The following is a 25,652-nucleotide window of genomic DNA, read 5'->3' as shown; positions in this document are numbered from 1 at the left end:
TAGGACATACATTTATTTACCACTTTGTATAATATGAACTATACTTTAAGGTACTCCCGTGGATGAAGTCTTTCCCTCTTTGTCCAACTGAGTGCATTGTTTATATTATTAAATGCGCAGCGAGTTGCTCAAATTCGAAACAAACTGTTTCTCGCTTTCATCTTTCTCTCGCTTCCCCTTTTACCCTCTCCCCTGATGTGTGAAATAGTGTGGTTCTTCCACTGCTTCGTGTATGGTGCATATTGTTATAAATAAAAATGCAGTTAGCATAAAAGTATCTCATTTATTATTAATGGTAATTCTTAAGTTTCTACTTCAACCATTCACTCAGGCCTGTTCTAGTTTCCACTCGGAAGTGAATTTGATAACATTTGCGGATTTCCCTTTAACATAAGCGAATTTCCCTTGGTGATTTAAGGAAATTTTTTTTAATTTCCCTTAAATTCCCTAACAAAATCAGCTGGTCGCTTTCAACAAAAGAGATTCCCTTGTCTAAGATTTGCTAAAAGGGGCTGATCAAATTTTGGCCCGCTGTAGTCTCCAACTCATAGATAGTAATGAAGCACTAATTTAAATAATAAAATCTAAGGAATACGCATTAAGACAGGAAATAAACATTTAGAAATATTTGTAATTGCAATCAGCTGTTCTGGTGGCAAAATGCTGGAAAGTAGAGTTGCCGAGGGTTTAGAAAAAATTCCCTTCGCATAAAATTTAGTTCAGTTTGTGGATTGAATTGGCTGGTATTTTAAAGAAAAACACTTTTTCATATACTTTACCAAAGTGCAGATATTTTAATTGTAAAACAACATAAAAAGTAATTGTTCGAAATTAATCTTAAATATATGCCGTTTTTTTTGATATGCTGACAACCCTTAAATGGTCCCTCTCAAATACGACACAGCGGCAGCGGATTTGCAATAATGCTGAAGGTTAGAATCGAACCGATTTTAAGGTGCACCCACAAAATAATTATTTATAAATCAAGTACTTTAGTATTAGCTAATTCAATTATGCAATAATGTTCCCAAAACCTCTAGGAATAGATTACAATTAACATTTGTAATATACATATTCGCATTGTATTTTAAAATAATTAATTTCAGATTTTGCGGATTTGAATCCGCCGGCCAAATGGCACACGGAAAGTTTCCGTGCATTTCGTCTGCAAATTAACAGAGACTTAACAGAGGGAAATACGAATCCGTAAAAATTTTTCGGAAGTGAGCATTAGAACAGGTCAGGGAAATCCAAATCCGAATAAATTTTGCGGAAGTGGAAACTAGAACAGGCCTGACTATTTTTTTTTAATGCCTAATAAAGCATTTAAGCGCGGCAGTTCAATGCTCCTTTGTCTGAGGCAACTACATCAATAGTTAATATAAATATACGCGAGCAGCGCAGAACAACCACCTATACATAAGAATAAGTACGACGTAATGGAGAATCCTCTTCTGAAAATGCAAAACATAGAGCGTATACGTCGCAATCGCGGTCCCAAAATCAATGTCGTAAAAATGACGCATAAAAGAAACAGATTTAACTTTCCTTCGTCGGCACAGAATCAATCACTGAACGTATATAAAAAATATTCATATAATAAATAGATCTCAACCTTCTACAAGATTCACGCATGCGAGACCAGTAAAAAGACTAAGTTTTGGAAAATCATCTTCTGAAAATTCAGTTCGTCTCGCAAATCAGATCGTGTATGCGTCGAAATCTCTGGCTCCAGAATGGATTTCCTAACGAAAATCAGCAATATGCATTAGAATAACACATCTTAACTTTCCTTCTGAAAATTCAAAATCGCAAACAAATCTAGAAACATCTGGCGCCGGACATTCGCTTCGCTTGTCAGAATTAAATGAAAAATTATTCCAACTGAAACGAACTCTAGTAGCGACAAAAGTCGCTGACACCTAGGAGGGGTAATGCAATTTTAACTTATACTAAAATATTGGCATTATTAAATTCCACATATATTATATCATCATAGCATCCATGCCCCAAGCATTGAATAAATTTATTAGATTTAGATATTAATTTGTCACCTATAACTAAAAGTCAGCAGTTTTAACTGGATTTTAAACGCCCGATCGCCTCTGTGTTAGGACTACAAGGTCCTGCTCTACAACTCCACTCTAAAGCCAATATGGACGTATGGCTTCCAGCTTCGGGGAAACGCGCGGCACGCCGAAGTTTGTATACCCTTGCAGATTGGTTTTGATATATATATTATAAATTATAATGCCGAAAACAGACACTAAACAGAGTTTCATAACATTTTACCTATACTTATTATGTTTACTGTTTGACAGTTACAGTTTTACACTCCCAGCTTTACATTTTCTCTACGGATCGCTTCTATGGCAGCTGTATGATATAGTTGTCCGATTTTCATAATATTGTTACCAAAATTCTGAAATAATACCAAAAGCTCATGTCTCAAAGTAGATGAAAATACGTTGAAAAACAACGACATTATAATTTTTTTCCTATTAATTTCCCGATTGTTCCTATGGTAGCTATATGATATAGTTGTCCGATTTTCATGAAATTTTTATCGAAATTCTGAAATAATATAAAATGGCCATATCTAAAAAATAAAAAAATTTTGAATAGTTATAATATTTTTTTCTAAAAATTTATTGAACATTTGTATGGAAGCTATATTATATAGTCGTCCGATCCGGCCCGTTCCAACATATATAGCAGTGAAAGTATATAGAAGACTATATGCAAAGTTTCATTCAGATAGCTTTAAAACTGAGGGACTAGTTTGCGTAGAAACGAACAGACGGACGGACAGACGGACATGGCTAGATCGACTCGGCTGTTGATGCTGATCAAGAATATATATACTTTATAGGGTCGGAAACGTCTTCTTCACTGCGTTGCAAACTTCTGACTGAAATTATAATACCCTGCAAGGGTATAAAAACAAAGAATAAAAAAGAAGACATTCTTTGAAATGATAAAGTGGTATGTGCTGCGCGTCTGAAAAAGTTTTTTGCTCGAATATAATTATTTAAAAAGGTCGGTGGTTATAGTGATGCAAGTAGAGTTGTTAATTGAAAGCTATAGCTCGGTTACAACATAAGGGAGCAGTAGGGCAGGGCAGGTGCACCTGGAGTACGACATACACCCCGAAACTCACTGCGCTTAACTATAGAGGATCTAATTCTAAGCAAATTTTAATGGAGCTGCAAAATATAAATTTGATTAAGCTTGATACCGCTTAAAAATCAACAACATCTGAAGCTGACCTTCCTGGTGCCGACGCGTCTTCCTGGTGTTGGGTTAGGTTAAACCGGCCAGCCCTCACGGGGCCACGCATAGCGCAATGTGGCCCTTAGTTTTCTGGAAAATTTCTGGGTTTCGAGGTCCTTGAAGATCAAGAAGATCGCCTGGCTTCCTCCTTGACGCATCTTTTAGCGATGCCAGAACCAGAGAGCCTAGGTATCTTATCCTTGCCCTCGTTAGGGCCGGACATTTGCAAATGAGATACTCCAAGGTTTCGGTTGTCTCGGATTCATCCCATTTCCGGAATTTTGCATTGTCAGTGATATCCAGCTTGACTGCATGTGCAGCGGACAGGCAGTGATCTTTTAAAATAGTGAGTGAGTTTCTCGTTGCGCTCTTTGCACTTGATTTTTGATATTCTGCAGGTTGTGGAATTACTTCTGCACCTGCTTATTGCGCTTGCTTCAGCCCTTCTCTCTAGCTCCCTTTGGAGCGTTTTTAGGAATACAGGAAAGTTTTCTGATCTTTCACTCGCCAGTCCGACACCTTCCTTTGCAAATTTGTCCTCAATATCTTCACTGTCTATGCCCTAGTGGCTCTGTCGCTTTTCCTGATGGCGAATACTTCCGCCTGTAATATACTGCAATGGCTTGGTATCTTATACGACCGCCTTATTTCAGGGTCTGAAAAGTATATGCCCGCTCCAACTCCTCCATCCATCTTGGAGCCGTCGGTGCATATATTGAGGTATTAAGCATGGTCCTGGCCTGACTTCCAGTCATTTGGTCCCATGAATACTGTTGTGTTTACACCCGGGCACGTTCTGGGTATCACGCAGTCAGATGTACTGATCATATATCGACCAATTGAACTGTGCCCGAAACCTTGTAGCGACCAGTTTCGTGATGCAACCTGACGTTGTGCCGCCTTTCCTGCTGTCAGTTGCGCTTGGATATCTAGGGGGGCTTTGGTAGGGGTTGATCCTAGCGCCCCTGATATGCAGAGCAGTGCCTGCCGCTGGGTTCTCTCCATAAGCTTATTATACACTTTCTTCTTCATGGCTTGCCACCACACTAAAACTCCATACAGCAGAGTCGGACGCACCACCGATAGGTAGACCCAATGCATTAGAGCGGGTGAGAGGCCCCATGTGCTGTTAAGCATCTTCTTGGATGCATATAGCGCTATGGTGGCCTTTTTCACCCTCTCTACTACATTGGCCTTCCACGTCAGCTTGCTGTCAAGTACAATGCCGAGGTATTTGAATTGTGTTTTCGGGGTCAGCCTAGTTTTGTTAATTTTTGGGGGATCCATTGCGGCACCTTGTATCTCTTGGTGAAGAGATTGAGGTCCGACTTATCCGCATTAATATTGAGTCCTACCTTCTCCGCCCACTCACATATCTCCCTGAGCGTTGTTTCCACGATCGAGCTGAGCGTCGATGGACAGACTCCCGTAATAATTAAGCTTATATCATTCGCTTAAGCTGTTATCTTTGGTGCTTTCCTCTCGACTCTCTTGATTAGGTCGTCTGCCACCATAGGTTCGCTCCTTCTCCACCATGGAAGCGGTGCCCCAATCTGATTGAACCCGCCGGTAACTTAAAAGATTTTTTATCCACAAGTTAATAGCGGGGGGCGTGTTGGGCGCATCTAGGCCATTATTGCGTCCGTGCTAACGTTGTTGAACGCCTCGGATATGTCCACGAACACCACGAGTGCATATTACTTATTGTTTAAGGCTCTCTCAATGGTGGCTACCAAAGAATGTAGTGCCGTCTTCACGAAGGAGACTTCGTGTAGGCATGCTGGTTGGTCGACAGTACCAACCCTTCATCGTTCCTGAGGTATGTCCTTATTTACATACCTCAGTGGAGCCTGGGAAATGAGCTTGCATTAGTGCTCTTAGGGCCTCTTCGCTGCCCTCAGTCCACTGTCCGTCGTCACGTTTGAGCTGACTCTGTATGGTTGGCTGCTTCGATAGTAGCTATTTCCCCCTTGTAGCCCCTTTGCAGGACTTTGTATTCCTCATTGATGATATCATCTTTCGCCTGCTTGGCGATTTGAAGAATTCTTTGAATTTGTTTCGTTGAAGTGAAAGATCCTTTTTCCGCCAGGGTGGCCTGAGTCCCTTTATCGTGTCCGATATTGGACATGATGTGAGGTTTTTTGAAGAGGTTCTCTAGGGACTTTTCCTGTGGTGCTCGTTGGCGTCAGCACCCTCAAGCAGTTGCTGGTCCTTTGGGCTTCCTTCTACCAAGCTCCTACGTTCTTCTGGTGAGGCCCTCCTGTTGTTTGCCATATTGCGGGAAGCTTCCAAGAGGCGCTTCTTTCCGCTCTCTTACATCACTACAGTTAGGTCATCAGAGCTGTAAGAGAGCTTCTTCGTCGGACTCGTCCAGCGTCAATCCCTGGGGGTATCAACGATGGTTTCCAGACCTAGGTCCTTCTCCACCTCGCCTTCCTTCAGGATGTGAGCATTCTTATCCCCGGAATGACATTTTTTGAGGCGCAGGTATACACTACCCAATACCCATCTTCCCGTATCTGGGATAGAGGATGTGCTCTGCCTCCTTGTTTATCTGGAGGACTGCACTTGGGTAATGGGGTCCATCGTACAGAACCTTTCAGTCCACGGTTGGGATGTCTGGATTCTGACGCTGCAGCAGCTTCAGCGCCCGGTCCCCTAGGATTGCTATGGGGAGAGTACCTTCGCCTTGGGTATGAATGGGATTAGCTCCCTGTCCACCACCTCCAGCTTAGCCCCCTCCCATAGTAACTCCAACTGGCGACCGCTTGCGTCATCCACTTTCTCGTCGGGTCATCCATGCACTTCAGGATTTTTATCCCATTTATCCACTCAGCACCATCAAAGGCGGGATCTTCCTCCATCCGTGCAAACAATGACTCAACGAGCCGCGTATGCACCAACTTCCACCACACCTCGGTCATCTTGCCGGCTTTATCGCTTCTGTCAATGAGTGCCAAGATCAAATGTCGTTTGGTCACCTCGCTGACTTTTCCTGTCTTGTGTGGCTTTTTCGCTTTTTTAGGGAGGGCCTGCCTCCTTAGGCCCGCATTGCCGCTTTCTCCCCGGTGCGTCCTTACTAGCGCTCTCGGCTGAGCGTTGCCTTTTGTTGGCAAGCGTCTCCTCCACCTTGTTAGTTAATCCGCCTGTTGAGTTTATGTAGGGGAGTTTAGCGAGCTTTACCTTCTCAGCTGGGGATAGGGCGTCTTTTTACTTTTTTAGCCCGTCCCTACGCTGGTGCCTGGTTTCGGCGAGCGGAGAAGGCCTTCCTCCTCCTTTTTGGAGAGCGGCACGCTCTCAAGGTCCGAGTCTGTATCAACTATGGCACGTGAGGGGCTTAGCTTCCCCTGCATCGTTATTGTGACAGTAGCGTTGCTAATGGTTCATCGCGGACAGAGCAAGGAGCGTGACCGGCTTAATAGAGTGGTCTGTATTGCCCAGCACGGCGCCCTCGTGAAGGAGGATTTTTGCCAGCCGTACAAAAAACATTAAAAAAAAACCATTGCCTTAACTGTACAGTGTTCTCAAAAGAAGTCACTGCTAAAGCGCAATATAGTCGGCCATAGCCTGCCGTGTGCTGTCGGACATCTTCCATTTTAATTCTATTAGTTTAAACTCCCACCATATATTTCCCTCAGAGATGAGCTTCACACTATGAAAAACGGATTTTAATTTAAGTAATGTAGTAATCTGTCAACAAAAAATAAGTATTTTTTCTTCTAATGATTTTTTTTTTCAGATGCAAACTCTGTTAAACTACAGCCTGGGGCCTTCATTCAACTATTCTCTAAATCAAAACTATTATGATGGCCTTAAATATTACCAAAAATACTCACCCCATCAAATTGACTTATATTTAAAGGATCAAATACTTAATTCATCATCCTATGGAAATCCAATTTTTACGAATACCCAAAGCTTACCTGATAATTCAAGCTCTTCAATGATATCAAATTTACGTACAAACAACCTGCAAAATATAAGTTCATCGACAGGAGTCAGTGTTTCTTGCCCTGGCAATTCACTTTCGACACTTGAACATTACCAGCTCTTGTTGGGAAATTCGCTTAACTATCAACTATCCAATTCAACTATTAACTATCCAAATCAAAGCGACGTATCTAAAAAAGGGATATCACAAAAACAGATTGAAAGTTCATCTATTGAAAAACACAATATTAATATTTGCGACGACTACTTTAATCAAAACGTAGTCGCACATCCTTAACCAAATGTCAGTCAACCTATAAATTCCGTTGATTGTCATTCATTTTCAGATTCAAAACGGCCTATTCAAAGTAAAGAAACTAATGAAACTGCTCAATTAACTAACAAGGCTATAACAAATAAAACTTGTAAACTAAAGGAAAACAATACCTTATCGGTTGAAAATAATAATTCCCTTACTGAAAACATAAGTACACAAAAATATTTTAGTACTAACATTATTTCAAAGGAAAGTCGTCTACCAGTGTCTAATAGTACTCCTAAGCAGTTATATGGGACACCTAGTATATCTCTTATTTCAATCGATACTATTAATCATAATAATACAAATAATGTTCAAATTGAAACTGAATCGCGAATCCCAGAAAAAAATATGCATCTTAAAAGGATGGTTAAGAAATCTATTGGTCCTAAATTAACGTTTACAAAATTAACTAAAATACAGAAAGATTCCCGTCAATTTGAATTTTTGACGTCGATTTCTTCAGCTATCTCTAAGAACGTAAATCAAGAAACATCTCATTCAGAATTGCACACTATGGAATGTCGCCAAAATGTACCCTCAAAAGCCACTGTTATAAAAAAGTCTTCGCTTACAGGAGGTTGGAAAAAAAATGACAAACCAAATATGAACGAATTTATTAATTCATTACTAAAGAAAAGTAGAGACTCAGATCCAGTCAAATATTATGAGGAAAAGGCAATACAGAACAAAAGTAACCAACACTCAGAACATGTTCATCAAGGCTTTGACGAATCGAATGCCCGCTTTATTCGGTAAGATAAAAGTTTAAAACATATCTTTATTATAAGTATAAAAATGAATGCTGCGGCCAAGAACGTGTTTGTTCGTGAAGGAAATAAACAGAAAAGGATGCTAGGAAACTACTACAGGCGTGCTGCCGTATTGGTTGCTTTCATGCGTACTAAGTGGGTTAAGATTATAGTTTATAGTAGAGGAAATTTGGCGCCGGACATTCGCTTCGCTTGTCAGAATTAAATGAAAAATTATTCCAACTGAAACGAACTCTAGTAGCGACAAAAGTCGCTGACACCTAGGAGGGGTAATGCAATTTTAACTTATACTAAAATATTGGCATTATTAAATTCCACATATATTATATCATCATAGCATCCATGCCCCAAGCATTGAATAAATTTATTAGATTTAGATATTAATTTGTCACCTATAACTAAAAGTCAGCAGTTTTAACTGGATTTTAAACGCCCGATCGCCTCTGTGTTAGGACTACAAGGTCCTGCTCTACAACTCCACTCTAAAGCCAATATGGACGTATGGCTTCCAGCTTCGGGGAAACGCGCGGCACGCCGAAGTTTGTATACCCTTGCAGATTGGTTTTGATATATATATTATAAATTATAATGCCGAAAACAGACACTAAACAGAGTTTCATAACATTTTACCTATACTTATTATGTTTACTGTTTGACAGTTACAGTTTTACACTCCCAGCTTTACATTTTCTCTACGGATCGCTTCTATGGCAGCTGTATGATATAGTTGTCCGATTTTCATAATATTGTTACCAAAATTCTGAAATAATACCAAAAGCTCATGTCTCAAAGTAGATGAAAATACGTTGAAAAACAACGACGTTATAATTTTTTTCCTATTAATTTCCCGATTGTTCCTATGGTAGCTATATGATATAGTTGTCCGATTTTCATGAAATTTTTATCGAAATTCTGAAATAATATAAAATGGCCATATCTAAAAAATAAAAAAATTTTGAATAGTTATAATATTTTTTTCTAAAAATTTATTGAACATTTGTATGGAAGCTATATTATATAGTCGTCCGATCCGGCCCGTTCCAACATATATAGCAGTGAAAGTATATAGAAGACTATATGCAAAGTTTCATTCAGATAGCTTTAAAACTGAGGGACTAGTTTGCGTAGAAACGAACAGACGGACGGACAGACGGACATGGCTAGATCGACTCGGCTGTTGATGCTGATCAAGAATATATATACTTTATAGGGTCGGAAACGTCTTCTTCACTGCGTTGCAAACTTCTGACTGAAATTATAATACCCTGCAAGGGTATAAAAACAAAGAATAAAAAAGAAGACATTCTTTGAAATGATAAAGTGGTATGTGCTGCGCGTCTGAAAAAGTTTTTTGCTCGAATATAATTATTTAAAAAGGTCGGTGGTTATAGTGATGCAAGTAGAGTTGTTAATTGAAAGCTATAGCTCGGTTACAACATAAGGGAGCAGTAGGGCAGGGCAGGTGCACCTGGAGTACGACATACACCCCGAAACTCACTGCGCTTAACTATAGAGGATCTAATTCTAAGCAAATTTTAATGGAGCTGCAAAATATAAATTTGATTAAGCTTGATACCGCTTAAAAATCAACAACATCTGAAGCTGACCTTCCTGGTGCCGACGCGTCTTCCTGGTGTTGGGTTAGGTTAAACCGGCCAGCCCTCACGGGGCCACGCATAGCGCAATGTGGCCCTTAGTTTTCTGGAAAATTTCTGGGTTTCGAGGTCCTTGAAGATCAAGAAGTTCGCCTGGCTTCCTCCTTGACGCATCTTTTAGCGATGCCAGAACCAGAGAGCCTAGGTATCTTATCCTTGCCCTCGTTAGGGCCGGACATTTGCAAATGAGATACTCCAAGGTTTCGGTTGTCTCGGATTCATCCCATTTCCGGAATTTTGCATTGTCAGTGATATCCAGCTTGACTGCATGTGCAGCGGACAGGCAGTGATCTTTTAAAATAGTGAGTGAGTTTCTCGTTGCGCTCTTTGCACTTGATTTTTGATATTCTGCAGGTTGTGGAATTACTTCTGCACCTGCTTATTGCGCTTGCTTCAGCCCTTCTCTCTAGCTCCCTTTGGAGCGTTTTTAGGAATACAGGAAAGTTTTCTGATCTTTCACTCGCCAGTCCGACACCTTCCTTTGCAAATTTGTCCTCAATATCTTCACTGTCTATGCCCTAGTGGCTCTGTCGCTTTTCCTGATGGCGAATACTTCCGCCTGTAATATACTGCAATGGCTTGGTATCTTATACGACCGCCTTATTTCAGGGTCTGAAAAGTATATGCCCGCTCCAACTCCTCCATCCATCTTGGAGCCGTCGGTGCATATATTGAGGTATTAAGCATGGTCCTGGCCTGACTTCCAGTCATTTGGTCCCATGAATACTGTTGTGTTTACACCCGGGCACGTTCTGGGTATCACGCAGTCAGATGTACTGATCATATATCGACCAATTGAACTGTGCCCGAAACCTTGTAGCGACCAGTTTCGTGATGCAACCTGACGTTGTGCCGCCTTTCCTGCTGTCAGTTGCGCTTGGATATCTAGGGGGGCTTTGGTAGGGGTTGATCCTAGCGCCCCTGATATGCAGAGCAGTGCCTGCCGCTGGGTTCTCTCCATAAGCTTATTATACACTTTCTTCTTCATGGCTTGCCACCACACTAAAACTCCATACAGCAGAGTCGGACGCACCACCGATAGGTAGACCCAATGCATTAGAGCGGGTGAGAGGCCCCATGTGCTGTTAAGCATCTTCTTGGATGCATATAGCGCTATGGTGGCCTTTTTCACCCTCTCTACTACATTGGCCTTCCACGTCAGCTTGCTGTCAAGTACAATGCCGAGGTATTTGAATTGTGTTTTCGGGGTCAGCCTAGTTTTGTTAATTTTTGGGGGATCCATTGCGGCACCTTGTATCTCTTGGTGAAGAGATTGAGGTCCGACTTATCCGCATTAATATTGAGTCCTACCTTCTCCGCCCACTCACATATCTCCCTGAGCGTTGTTTCCACGATCGAGCTGAGCGTCGATGGACAGACTCCCGTAATAATTAAGCTTATATCATTCGCTTAAGCTGTTATCTTTGGTGCTTTCCTCTCGACTCTCTTGATTAGGTCGTCTGCCACCATAGGTTCGCTCCTTCTCCACCATGGAAGCGGTGCCCCAATCTGATTGAACCCGCCGGTAACTTAAAAGATTTTTTATCCACAAGTTAATAGCGGGGGGCGTGTTGGGCGCATCTAGGCCATTATTGCGTCCGTGCTAACGTTGTTGAACGCCTCGGATATGTCCACGAACACCACGAGTGCATATTACTTATTGTTTAAGGCTCTCTCAATGGTGGCTACCAAAGAATGTAGTGCCGTCTTCACGAAGGAGACTTCGTGTAGGCATGCTGGTTGGTCGACAGTACCAACCCTTCATCGTTCCTGAGGTATGTCCTTATTTACATTGGATACCTCAGTGGAGCCTGGGAAATGAGCTTGCATTAGTGCTCTTAGGGCCTCTTCGCTGCCCTCAGTCCACTGTCCGTCGTCACGTTTGAGCTGACTCTGTATGGTTGGCTGCTTCGATAGTAGCTATTTCCCCCTTGTAGCCCCTTTGCAGGACTTTGTATTCCTCATTGATGATATCATCTTTCGCCTGCTTGGCGATTTGAAGAATTCTTTGAATTTGTTTCGTTGAAGTGAAAGATCCTTTTTCCGCCAGGGTGGCCTGAGTCCCTTTATCGTGTCCGATATTGGACATGATGTGAGGTTTTTTGAAGAGGTTCTCTAGGGACTTTTCCTGTGGTGCTCGCTGGCGTCAGCACCCTCAAGCAGTTGCTGGTCCTTTGGGCTTCCTTCTACCAAGCTCCTACGTTCTTCTGGTGAGGCCCTCCTGTTGTTTGCCATATTGCGGGAAGCTTCCAAGAGGCGCTTCTTTCCGCTCTCTTACATCACTACAGTTAGGTCATCAGAGCTGTAAGAGAGCTTCTTCGTCGGACTCGTCCAGCGTCAATCCCTGGGGGTATCAACGATGGTTTCCAGACCTAGGTCCTTCTCCACCTCGCCTTCCTTCAGGATGTGAGCATTCTTATCCCCGGAATGACATTTTTTGAGGCGCAGGTATACACTACCCAATACCCATCTTCCCGTATCTGGGATAGAGGATGTGCTCTGCCTCCTTGTTTATCTGGAGGACTGCACTTGGGTAATGGGGTCCATCGTACAGAACCTTTCAGTCCACGGTTGGGATGTCTGGATTCTGACGCTGCAGCAGCTTCAGCGCCCGGTCCCCTAGGATTGCTATGGGGAGAGTACCTTCGCCTTGGGTATGAATGGGATTAGCTCCCTGTCCACCACCTCCAGCTTAGCCCCCTCCCATAGTAACTCCAACTGGCGACCGCTTGCGTCATCCACTTTCTCGTCGGGTCATCCATGCACTTCAGGATTTTTATCCCATTTATCCACTCAGCACCATCAAAGGCGGGATCTTCCTCCATCCGTGCAAACAATGACTCAACGAGCCGCGTATGCACCAACTTCCACCACACCTCGGTCACCTTGCCGGCTTTATCGCTTCTGTCAATGAGTGCCAAGATCAAATGTCGTTTGGTCACCTCGCTGACTTTTCCTGTCTTGTGTGGCTTTTTCGCTTTTTTAGGGAGGGCCTGCCTCCTTAGGCCCGCATTGCCGCTTTCTCCCCGGTGCGTCCTTACTAGCGCTCTCGGCTGAGCGTTGCCTTTTGTTGGCAAGCGTCTCCTCCACCTTGTTAGTTAATCCGCCTGTTGAGTTTATGTAGGGGAGTTTAGCGAGCTTTACCTTCTCAGCTGGGGATAGGGCGTCTTTTTACTTTTTTAGCCCGTCCCTACGCTGGTGCCTGGTTTCGGCGAGCGGAGAAGGCCTTCCTCCTCCTTTTTGGAGAGCGGCACGCTCTCAAGGTCCGAGTCTGTATCAACTATGGCACGTGAGGGGCTTAGCTTCCCCTGCATCGTTATTGTGACAGTAGCGTTGCTAATGGTTCATCGCGGACAGAGCAAGGAGCGTGACCGGCTTAATAGAGTGGTCTGTATTGCCCAGCACGGCGCCCTCGTGAAGGAGGATTTTTGCCAGCCGTACAAAAAACATTAAAAAAAAACCATTGCCTTAACTGTACAGTGTTCTCAAAAGAAGTCACTGCTAAAGCGCAATATAGTCGGCCATAGCCTGCCGTGTGCTGTCGGACATCTTCCATTTTAATTCTATTAGTTTAAACTCCCACCATATATTTCCCTCAGAGATGAGCTTCACACTATGAAAAACGGATTTTAATTTAAGTAATGTAGTAATCTGTCAACAAAAAATAAGTATTTTTTCTTCTAATGATTTTTTTTTTCAGATGCAAACTCTGTTAAACTACAGCCTGGGGCCTTCATTCAACTATTCTCTAAATCAAAACTATTATGATGGCCTTAAATATTACCAAAAATACTCACCCCATCAAATTGACTTATATTTAAAGGATCAAATACTTAATTCATCATCCTATGGAAATCCAATTTTTACGAATACCCAAAGCTTACCTGATAATTCAAGCTCTTCAATGATATCAAATTTACGTACAAACAACCTGCAAAATATAAGTTCATCGACAGGAGTCAGTGTTTCTTGCCCTGGCAATTCACTTTCGACACTTGAACATTACCAGCTCTTGTTGGGAAATTCGCTTAACTATCAACTATCCAATTCAACTATTAACTATCCAAATCAAAGCGACGTATCTAAAAAAGGGATATCACAAAAACAGATTGAAAGTTCATCTATTGAAAAACACAATATTAATATTTGCGACGACTACTTTAATCAAAACGTAGTCGCACATCCTTAACCAAATGTCAGTCAACCTATAAATTCCGTTGATTGTCATTCATTTTCAGATTCAAAACGGCCTATTCAAAGTAAAGAAACTAATGAAACTGCTCAATTAACTAACAAGGCTATAACAAATAAAACTTGTAAACTAAAGGAAAACAATACCTTATCGGTTGAAAATAATAATTCCCTTACTGAAAACATAAGTACACAAAAATATTTTAGTACTAACATTATTTCAAAGGAAAGTCGTCTACCAGTGTCTAATAGTACTCCTAAGCAGTTATATGGGACACCTAGTATATCTCTTATTTCAATCGATACTATTAATCATAATAATACAAATAATGTTCAAATTGAAACTGAATCGCGAATCCCAGAAAAAAATATGCATCTTAAAAGGATGGTTAAGAAATCTATTGGTCCTAAATTAACGTTTACAAAATTAACTAAAATACAGAAAGATTCCCGTCAATTTGAATTTTTGACGTCGATTTCTTCAGCTATCTCTAAGAACGTAAATCAAGAAACATCTCATTCAGAATTGCACACTATGGAATGTCGCCAAAATGTACCCTCAAAAGCCACTGTTATAAAAAAGTCTTCGCTTACAGGAGGTTGGAAAAAAAATGACAAACCAAATATGAACGAATTTATTAATTCATTACTAAAGAAAAGTAGAGACTCAGATCCAGTCAAATATTATGAGGAAAAGGCAATACAGAACAAAAGTAACCAACACTCAGAACATGTTCATCAAGGCTTTGACGAATCGAATGCCCGCTTTATTCGGTAAGATAAAAGTTTAAAACATATCTTTATTATAAGTATAAAAATGAATGCTGCGGCCAAGAACGTGTTTGTTCGTGAAGGAAATAAACAGAAAAGGATGCTAGGAAACTACTACAGGCGTGCTGCCGTATTGGTTGCTTTCATGCGTACTAAGTGGGTTAAGATTATAGTTTATAGTAGAGGAAATTTGGCGCCGGACATTCGCTTCGCTTGTCAGAATTAAATGAAAAATTATTCCAACTGAAACGAACTCTAGTAGCGACAAAAGTCGCTGACACCTAGGAGGGGTAATGCAATTTTAACTTATACTAAAATATTGGCATTATTAAATTCCACATATATTATATCATCATAGCATCCATGCCCCAAGCATTGAATAAATTTATTAGATTTAGATATTAATTTGTCACCTATAACTAAAAGTCAGCAGTTTTAACTGGATTTTAAACGCCCGATCGCCTCTGTGTTAGGACTACAAGGTCCTGCTCTACAACTCCACTCTAAAGCCAATATGGACGTATGGCTTCCAGCTTCGGGGAAACGCGCGGCACGCCGAAGTTTGTATACCCTTGCAGATTGGTTTTGATATATATATTATAAATTATAATGCCGAAAACAGACACTAAACAGAGTTTCATAACATTTTACCTATACTTATTATGTTTACTGTTTGACAGTTACAGTTTTACACTCCCAGCTTTACATTTTCTCTACGGATCGCTTCTATGGCAGCTGTATGATATAGTTGTCCGATTTTCATAATATTGTTACCAAAATTCTGAAATAATACCAAAAGCTCATGTCTCAAAGTAGATGAAAATACGTTGAAAAACAACGACGTTATAATTTTTTTCCTATTAATTTCCCGATTGTTCCTATGGTAGCTATATGATATAGTTGTCCGATTTTCATGAAATTTTTATCGAAATTCTGAAATAATATAAAATGGCCATATCTAAAAAATAAAAAAATTTTGAATAGTTATAATATTTTTTTCTAAAAATTTATTGAACATTTGTATGGAAGCTATATTATATAGTCGTCCGATCCGGCCCGTTCCAGCATATATAGCAGTGAAAGTATATAGAAGACTATATGCAAAGTTTCATTCAGATAGCTTTAAAACTGAGGGACTAGTTTGCGTAGAAACGAACAGACGGACGGACAGACGGACATGGCTAGATCGACTCGGCTGTTGATGCTGATCAAGAATATATATACTTTATAGGGTCGGAAACGTCTTCTTCACTGCGTTGCAAACTTCTGACTGAAATTATAATACCCTGCAAGGGTATAAAAACAAAGAATAAAAAAGAAGACATTCTTTGAAATGATAAAGTGGTATGTGCTGCGCGTCTGAAAAAGTTTTTTGCTCGAATATAATTATTTAAAAAGGTCGGTGGTTATAGTGATGCAAGTAGAGTTGTTAATTGAAAGCTATAGCTCGGTTACAACATAAGGGAGCAGTAGGGCAGGGCAGGTGCACCTGGAGTACGACATACACCCCGAAACTCACTGCGCTTAACTATAGAGGATCTAATTCTAAGCAAATTTTAATGGAGCTGCAAAATATAAATTTGATTAAGCTTGATACCGCTTAAAAATCAACAACATCTGAAGCTGACCTTCCTGGTGCCGACGCGTCTTCCTGGTGTTGGGTTAGGTTAAACCGGCCAGCCCTCACGGGGCCACGCATAGCGCAATGTGGCCCTTAGTTTTCTGGAAAATTTCTGGGTTTCGAGGTCCTTGAAGATCAAGAAGTTCGCCTGGCTTCCTCCTTGACGCATCTTTTAGCGATGCCAGAACCAGAGAGCCTAGGTATCTTATCCTTGCCCTCGTTAGGGCCGGACATTTGCAAATGAGATACTCCAAGGTTTCGGTTGTCTCGGATTCATCCCATTTCCGGAATTTTGCATTGTCAGTGATATCCAGCTTGACTGCATGTGCAGCGGACAGGCAGTGATCTTTTAAAATAGTGAGTGAGTTTCTCGTTGCGCTCTTTGCACTTGATTTTTGATATTCTGCAGGTTGTGGAATTACTTCTGCACCTGCTTATTGCGCTTGCTTCAGCCCTTCTCTCTAGCTCCCTTTGGAGCGTTTTTAGGAATACAGGAAAGTTTTCTGATCTTTCACTCGCCAGTCCGACACCTTCCTTTGCAAATTTGTCCTCAATATCTTCACTGTCTATGCCCTAGTGGCTCTGTCGCTTTTCCTGATGGCGAATACTTCCGCCTGTAATATACTGCAATGGCTTGGTATCTTATACGACCGCCTTATTTCAGGGTCTGAAAAGTATATGCCCGCTCCAACTCCTCCATCCATCTTGGAGCCGTCGGTGCATATATTGAGGTATTAAGCATGGTCCTGGCCTGACTTCCAGTCATTTGGTCCCATGAATACTGTTGTGTTTACACCCGGGCACGTTCTGGGTATCACGCAGTCAGATGTACTGATCATATATCGACCAATTGAACTGTGCCCGAAACCTTGTAGCGACCAGTTTCGTGATGCAACCTGACGTTGTGCCGCCTTTCCTGCTGTCAGTTGCGCTTGGATATCTAGGGGGGCTTTGGTAGGGGTTGATCCTAGCGCCCCTGATATGCAGAGCAGTGCCTGCCGCTGGGTTCTCTCCATAAGCTTATTATACACTTTCTTCTTCATGGCTTGCCACCACACTAAAACTCCATACAGCAGAGTCGGACGCACCACCGATAGGTAGACCCAATGCATTAGAGCGGGTGAGAGGCCCCATGTGCTGTTAAGCATCTTCTTGGATGCATATAGCGCTATGGTGGCCTTTTTCACCCTCTCTACTACATTGGCCTTCCACGTCAGCTTGCTGTCAAGTACAATGCCGAGGTATTTGAATTGTGTTTTCGGGGTCAGCCTAGTTTTGTTAATTTTTGGGGGATCCATTGCGGCACCTTGTATCTCTTGGTGAAGAGATTGAGGTCCGACTTATCCGCATTAATATTGAGTCCTACCTTCTCCGCCCACTCACATATCTCCCTGAGCGTTGTTTCCACGATCGAGCTGAGCGTCGATGGACAGACTCCCGTAATAATTAAGCTTATATCATTCGCTTAAGCTGTTATCTTTGGTGCTTTCCTCTCGACTCTCTTGATTAGGTCGTCTGCCACCATAGGTTCGCTCCTTCTCCACCATGGAAGCGGTGCCCCAATCTGATTGAACCCGCCGGTAACTTAAAAGATTTTTTATCCACAAGTTAATAGCGGGGGGCGTGTTGGGCGCATCTAGGCCATTATTGCGTCCGTGCTAACGTTGTTGAACGCCTCGGATATGTCCACGAACACCACGAGTGCATATTACTTATTGTTTAAGGCTCTCTCAATGGTGGCTACCAAAGAATGTAGTGCCGTCTTCACGAAGGAGACTTCGTGTAGGCATGCTGGTTGGTCGACAGTACCAACCCTTCATCGTTCCTGAGGTATGTCCTTATTTACATTGGATACCTCAGTGGAGCCTGGGAAATGAGCTTGCATTAGTGCTCTTAGGGCCTCTTCGCTGCCCTCAGTCCACTGTCCGTCGTCACGTTTGAGCTGACTCTGTATGGTTGGCTGCTTCGATAGTAGCTATTTCCCCCTTGTAGCCCCTTTGCAGGACTTTGTATTCCTCATTGATGATATCATCTTTCGCCTGCTTGGCGATTTGAAGAATTCTTTGAATTTGTTTCGTTGAAGTGAAAGATCCTTTTTCCGCCAGGGTGGCCTGAGTCCCTTTATCGTGTCCGATATTGGACATGATGTGAGGTTTTTTGAAGAGGTTCTCTAGGGACTTTTCCTGTGGTGCTCGTTGGCGTCAGCACCCTCAAGCAGTTGCTGGTCCTTTGGGCTTCCTTCTACCAAGCTCCTACGTTCTTCTGGTGAGGCCCTCCTGTTGTTTGCCATATTGCGGGAAGCTTCCAAGAGGCGCTTCTTTCCGCTCTCTTACATCACTACAGTTAGGTCATCAGAGCTGTAAGAGAGCTTCTTCGTCGGACTCGTCCAGCGTCAATCCCTGGGGGTATCAACGATGGTTTCCAGACCTAGGTCCTTCTCCACCTCGCCTTCCTTCAGGATGTGAGCATTCTTATCCCCGGAATGACATTTTTTGAGGCGCAGGTATACACTACCCAATACCCATCTTCCCGTATCTGGGATAGAGGATGTGCTCTGCCTCCTTGTTTATCTGGAGGACTGCACTTGGGTAATGGGGTCCATCGTACAGAACCTTTCAGTCCACGGTTGGGATGTCTGGATTCTGACGCTGCAGCAGCTTCAGCGCCCGGTCCCCTAGGATTGCTATGGGGAGAGTACCTTCGCCTTGGGTATGAATGGGATTAGCTCCCTGTCCACCACCTCCAGCTTAGCCCCCTCCCATAGTAACTCCAACTGGCGACCGCTTGCGTCATCCACTTTCTCGTCGGGTCATCCATGCACTTCAGGATTTTTATCCCATTTATCCACTCAGCACCATCAAAGGCGGGATCTTCCTCCATCCGTGCAAACAATGACTCAACGAGCCGCGTATGCACCAACTTCCACCACACCTCGGTCACCTTGCCGGCTTTATCGCTTCTGTCAATGAGTGCCAAGATCAAATGTCGTTTGGTCACCTCGCTGACTTTTCCTGTCTTGTGTGGCTTTTTCGCTTTTTTAGGGAGGGCCTGCCTCCTTAGGCCCGCATTGCCGCTTTCTCCCCGGTGCGTCCTTACTAGCGCTCTCGGCTGAGCGTTGCCTTTTGTTGGCAAGCGTCTCCTCCACCTTGTTAGTTAATCCGCCTGTTGAGTTTATGTAGGGGAGTTTAGCGAGCTTTACCTTCTCAGCTGGGGATAGGGCGTCTTTTTACTTTTTTAGCCCGTCCCTACGCTGGTGCCTGGTTTCGGCGAGCGGAGAAGGCCTTCCTCCTCCTTTTTGGAGAGCGGCACGCTCTCAAGGTCCGAGTCTGTATCAACTATGGCACGTGAGGGGCTTAGCTTCCCCTGCATCGTTATTGTGACAGTAGCGTTGCTAATGGTTCATCGCGGACAGAGCAAGGAGCGTGACCGGCTTAATAGAGTGGTCTGTATTGCCCAGCACGGCGCCCTCGTGAAGGAGGATTTTTGCCAGCCGTACAAAAAACATTAAAAAAAAACCATTGCCTTAACTGTACAGTGTTCTCAAAAGAAGTCACTGCTAAAGCGCAATATAGTCGGCCATAGCCTGCCGTGTGCTGTCGGACATCTTCCATTTTAATTCTATTAGTTTAAACTCCCACCATATATTTCCCTCAGAGATGAGCTTCACACTATGAAAAACGGATTTTAATTTAAGTAATGTAGTAATCTGTCAACAAAAAATAAGTATTTTTTCTTCTAATGATTTTTTTTTTCAGATGCAAACTCTGTTAAACTACAGCCTGGGGCCTTCATTCAACTATTCTCTAAATCAAAACTATTATGATGGCCTTAAATATTACCAAAAATACTCACCCCATCAAATTGACTTATATTTAAAGGATCAAATACTTAATTCATCATCCTATGGAAATCCAATTTTTACGAATACCCAAAGCTTACCTGATAATTCAAGCTCTTCAATGATATCAAATTTACGTACAAACAACCTGCAAAATATAAGTTCATCGACAGGAGTCAGTGTTTCTTGCCCTGGCAATTCACTTTCGACACTTGAACATTACCAGCTCTTGTTGGGAAATTCGCTTAACTATCAACTATCCAATTCAACTATTAACTATCCAAATCAAAGCGACGTATCTAAAAAAGGGATATCACAAAAACAGATTGAAAGTTCATCTATTGAAAAACACAATATTAATATTTGCGACGACTACTTTAATCAAAACGTAGTCGCACATCCTTAACCAAATGTCAGTCAACCTATAAATTCCGTTGATTGTCATTCATTTTCAGATTCAAAACGGCCTATTCAAAGTAAAGAAACTAATGAAACTGCTCAATTAACTAACAAGGCTATAACAAATAAAACTTGTAAACTAAAGGAAAACAATACCATATCGGTTGAAAATAATAATTCCCTTACTGAAAACATAAGTACACAAAAATATTTTAGTACTAACATTATTTCAAAGGAAAGTCGTCTACCAGTGCACTATGGTTTTTTTTGCGTTTTTTTTGGCATAAACTCTAATTTTGAACCTATTGATCTGAAATTTGGTATGTATACTTTTTTTAAGCGCCTATGATGGCCTACTAAATTTCAAATGATTTGGGGCACTATTTCATATAGCTGCCATATAACCGATCTGGCCGATTTGCACCAACTTTTTTGTTTTTCAAGCTATTGCCTTGAAATTTGGTTTGTATACATTTTTTAAGCTCCCAAGATGACCTACCAAGTTTAAAATGATTTGGTTATATTTTAACAAAAAAAATTTTTTGGGCGAATGGGCCAGATCTGTTATATGGCAGCTATATGAAATAGTGCCCTAAATCATTTGAAACTTGGTAGGTCTTCTTGGGAGCTTAAAAAAGGCATTCAAACGAAATTTCAATACAATAGACCTAAAATTGGAGTTTAAAGCAAAAAAAAAAAAACGGAAAAAACCATACTGATATGGTACTAGAAAATGTTAATTTTTTTGAAAACGTGTGGATTCGGACAAAAACGGTTAGTTTCTCATTAATCTGCACACTTTGGTTAATAGTTTCTCATTTACAACTTTTTGCAACTCTTTGCCATGCAAAAGTACTGATCCACGAAACACAGCTACTCTTGTTATGCTCGCTCTAAAAATACACGTAAACAAAAGACGGCACAATTGGACAAAAACACATAACAACGACAGAAACATTGGTAAACTTTAGTTTTATATACCTGGACAATCGTTTTCCATATTTATTCAATTAACTTCTTCGTAAACTTTTGCCACAACAAACTATCAAAGTCGCACAATTTTTCGCGCCAATTTCATACAAAACAGCTGCTACATAATCAGCTGACTTTAACAACTGGCCAGCAGAACAGTGTTGCTCCATATGTTAAAGTTACATATTTTTTTATCTGTCTAGGGTATTTAAAAATTAAAAATAAAAAAAATTTTAAGATACATAAAAATAAAAAAATTGACTTTATGCCAAAAAAAAACGCGAAAAAAACCATAGTGCAGTGTCTAATAGTACTCCTAAGCAGTTATATGGGACACCTAGTATATCTCTTATTTCAATCGATACTATTAATCATAATAATACAAATAATGTTCAAATTGAAACTGAATCGCGAATCCCAGAAAAAAATATGCATCTTAAAAGGATGGTTAAGAAATCTATTGGTCCTAAATTAACGTTTACAAAATTAACTAAAATACAGAAAGATTCCCGTCAATTTGAATTTTTGACGTCGATTTCTTCAGCTATCTCTAAGAACGTAAATCAAGAAACATCTCATTCAGAATTGCACACTATGGAATGTCGCCAAAATGTACCCTCAAAAGCCACTGTTATAAAAAAGTCTTCGCTTACAGGAGGTTGGAAAAAAAATGACAAACCAAATATGAACGAATTTATTAATTCATTACTAAAGAAAAGTAGAGACTCAGATCCAGTCAAATATTATGAGGAAAAGGCAATACAGAACAAAAGTAACCAACACTCAGAACATCTTCATCAAGGCTTTGACGAATCGAATGCCCGCTTTATTCGGTAAGATAAAAGTTTAAAACATATCTTTATTATAAGTATAAAAATGAATGCTGCGGCCAAGAACGTGTTTGTTCGTGAAGGAAATAAACAGAAAAGGATGCTAGGAAACTACTACAGGCGTGCTGCCGTATTGGTTGCTTTCATGCGTACTAAGTGGGTTAAGATTATAGTTTATAGTAGAGGAAGGTTATCTACATTAGATGTAATGGTCTACAAATCATTGTAATTTGCACAAAGGACAATGAAGTTCAAAGAATGTCCTACAGTGGGGCAAAACTAATATGGACGCCATATTGAGGGCTCCAAACGCAAGACCCATATTATAAGATAAGGACAAACAAGTGAAGTATATAGGGATTTTGTAACATAGGGGTCATTGAATTCCTTCGATCACCGTTTAATGAAACCAAGCACACCCCTAGCTTTATTCATTATGCACAAAATATTATCAATAAAGTCAAGTTTAAAGTCCATCAACTATATTAATTTTTTTTAAAGATCATCAGCTTAGCGTATAATTAGCAAGCTTAGGAACGACACGGGAGAATGTCATTAGCTTGCATTTAGAGCCATTGAAGTTTAAATAGTTCATGCGGCACCATGTTTAAAAATTGTTAAGATCTATCTGTAAGTCTGACTGGCAAGAAGCGTCGATATGAGAAGAAAATCGCTCGCCGCGGCGCTCGACTTGAAACACACGTTCACTAGTTTTATTATTATTTTTTTAATTGTATTGTTCGGCTAAAGGTTGAGGATACCAATTAGCACTCTAAGTAAATGACCAACCAACTCGCGGAGTAATGCGCGCCGATTTACATATGTATTTATGTATGTCAAGACAGTTTTATTCTTTGATGTACGGCCGAATATAGGGACATATGTATGTATGTACGGAGAAATGCACAACGGGTCCGAAGAAGTGGAAGAAAAAACCCTAAAGAAACGGAGATAATTATGGTGCAGGAAAATAGATGTGGAGAAAATCGGATTTGGATATATGTAGATTTTTACGTTGTATAATTGCCGTGGTGTCGGAAATCTCGGTTGTCAAAAAATCGTACGCAGGTTGAGCGAAATTTAAATTTTGGACGACTACCGGCAATTAGACGGGAGGAAACGTTATACTTTTTTTTTTGCGGTAGCACCACCAAAGCTGCTGGGAAAAAAGGATTCCAGGACAATATCTTTATCCGGCGGACCATGTTCAGGAGCGGGGTGGCCAGGAAATCCTCCGCAAAAGGATTCAGTAGAAATTTTATCCCACAAAGCAGAAAAACCAGAAAATTCGGGGGTCAAAATTGACATTGGCATGGAGGGCCCGTTGCATATGTATTTACATTCGTTTTAGTACTAAACTTAACTTAGCCTAAGGGCCCTCTGCCGACCGAGAAGCCCAGTTAACGGCGCGAGAGCGGGAGAACCGTGAATTGGAGCGGTGTAGCCGTCCCTAAGCTCGTCTAGGAGCGAGCGACGATCGGGAACACGGGTGCGTGCGATCATGAATTCCGAGGAACGGAGAGCGGGAGAGCGTTGCTAAGCTGGGAGCGCTTGAGCTTTTGGAAGCTTGGTGGGCAGAGGGGGGACAGAGGCCTCCTGGCGTGAACATATTGCACACAAACTTTGACGTCATCAGCGTACATAAGAACTCTGGAGCTGGTGAAAACTTCGGGCAGATCGTTGATAAATAATGTAATACCTTACTGAAATATATGTAGTATAGATTACATCTGTCTGAAAGTTATTTCGGTAGCCCTTTATAATAAAGGAAGTGCGCTCCAAAAGATTGGTTGTAATTGATCTTCGCTTAATAAAACCATGTTGACATGGAGAAATTATTGACCTAAACAGGTGCTGCAAATGAAGAGTACTGACATTTTAGAAAAGTTTAGGGATGGCCCAAAACTTAGAGATTCCTCTGTAGTTGTTTGCCTCCAATTTGCTACCTTTTTTTTTGAGAGGAATAACGAATGATTCCTTTCAGATAAGGGTAAAGTGGGAGGTTTCTAAGGATAAGGTAAACAATTTGGGGTTTTTTTAATTATTTTATTTTCGCCGGAAACGTTCAATGCCATTTGGTAAATATGGTACAAATAGGTATGGACCTAGACTATATACAGTTGTTTACAAAATTTTTTACATATTTACAAAAAGTTTACAGTTACATATTAATGAACAAAACGGGAAGACAGATCGCTGGGGTGTAGTCTTTTAAGTCTCTTAAGAGATTGCGGGTCGGCCAGCCTTCTAGCCAGTGGATTTGGGTAAGCCATTAGCCTGTCCGTGTAGTGTCTGCTGTGATCGTTTAGGAGGTCGCCCACCGGAACAAGGCGTAGGTCGTTCTGGATGGCCTGGTTTGTGACGTACCAGGGAAGCCCGGAAGACCGTGCACGTGCTTGAATGAAGTACCCCATATTTCGATCGCATACGTGCAGGTTGGCGTAAGGATTGCCTTGAGCAGCAAAACCTTCGTTGAAAGCTGGAGACTCTTGGAGCCTAGGAGCCAATCGAGCTTCTTTAGTTTGCGAATGCACTTGGCTTTGATTGCCGTGATGTGGGTGTTCCAAATGAGGTTCACTTCCTTGGGGCACTCCTGCGTGAATGTGTGCCAAGCTGGATCGTGATTCCCTTACTGCTACCTCGAAGGTTCAATCGGCAATAAAAGACCTCAGGATGGCAAAATAGGGTGCAGGGAGAAGTTCCTTGATTTTGTAGAGGAAGCCCTCGTGCCACACCTTGTCAAAGGCTTGTTTTACGTCCAGGAAGACACCTACAGTGTGCAGTTTGTGCTCGAGTCCGTGGGTGATGTGGTTGAACAGGCGATGGACTTGTTCTGGGCAGCCATGCGATTTTCTGAAGTCGAACTGGTGTTGAGGTATATGGCCTTTACTTGGGGCAGTACCAACAGTCGACTGAGAAGAATCCGCTCGAACACTTTCGACAACGTAGATAGCAGGCTGATTGGGCGGTAGGAGTCTATTTGAGCTGGTGGCTTGTTTGGCTTTGGGATCATGATAATCCGGGCTTGCTTCCACTGTCTTGGAAAATGTCCCAGGCTTAGCATGGCATTGAAAATTTTC

General features: G+C 41.6%; 1 protein-coding gene across 9 annotated transcripts in view; it reads left to right on the top strand.

The window, feature by feature from the left end:
- LOC121502033 (transcriptional regulator ATRX homolog) overlaps positions 1-25,652 on the top strand; it is a 530,985-nt gene that overhangs the window by 467,774 nt on the left and 37,559 nt on the right. For 4 of the 9 annotated variants that reach the window (XR_011444421.1, XR_011444422.1, XR_011444420.1 and 1 more), the window contains 3 exons: positions 7,013-8,277; positions 13,651-14,915; positions 20,289-21,025. The exons of 1 other annotated variant lie outside the window; for it this stretch is intronic. Coding sequence is in view for 1 of the 8 variants with exons in the window: in XM_070283646.1 (XP_070139747.1) it covers positions 7,013-7,080 (68 nt within the window). In the remaining 7 variants the exon portion in view is untranslated. Of the gene's footprint in view, positions 1-7,012; positions 8,278-13,650; positions 14,916-20,288; positions 21,027-25,652 lie in introns of those variants that run through there. 4 more of the 9 variants (XR_011444425.1, XR_005990780.2, XR_011444423.1 and 1 more) reach the window with 3 other exon arrangements.

The sequence above is a fragment of the Drosophila kikkawai genome, chromosome 2R (assembly GCF_030179895.1).
Source record: "Drosophila kikkawai strain 14028-0561.14 chromosome 2R, DkikHiC1v2, whole genome shotgun sequence".
Classification (NCBI taxonomy): Eukaryota; Metazoa; Arthropoda; class Insecta; order Diptera; family Drosophilidae; genus Drosophila; species Drosophila kikkawai.
The sequence above is the reverse complement of the archived record's forward strand: the minus strand, read 5'-3'. Positions and strand labels throughout refer to the sequence as shown.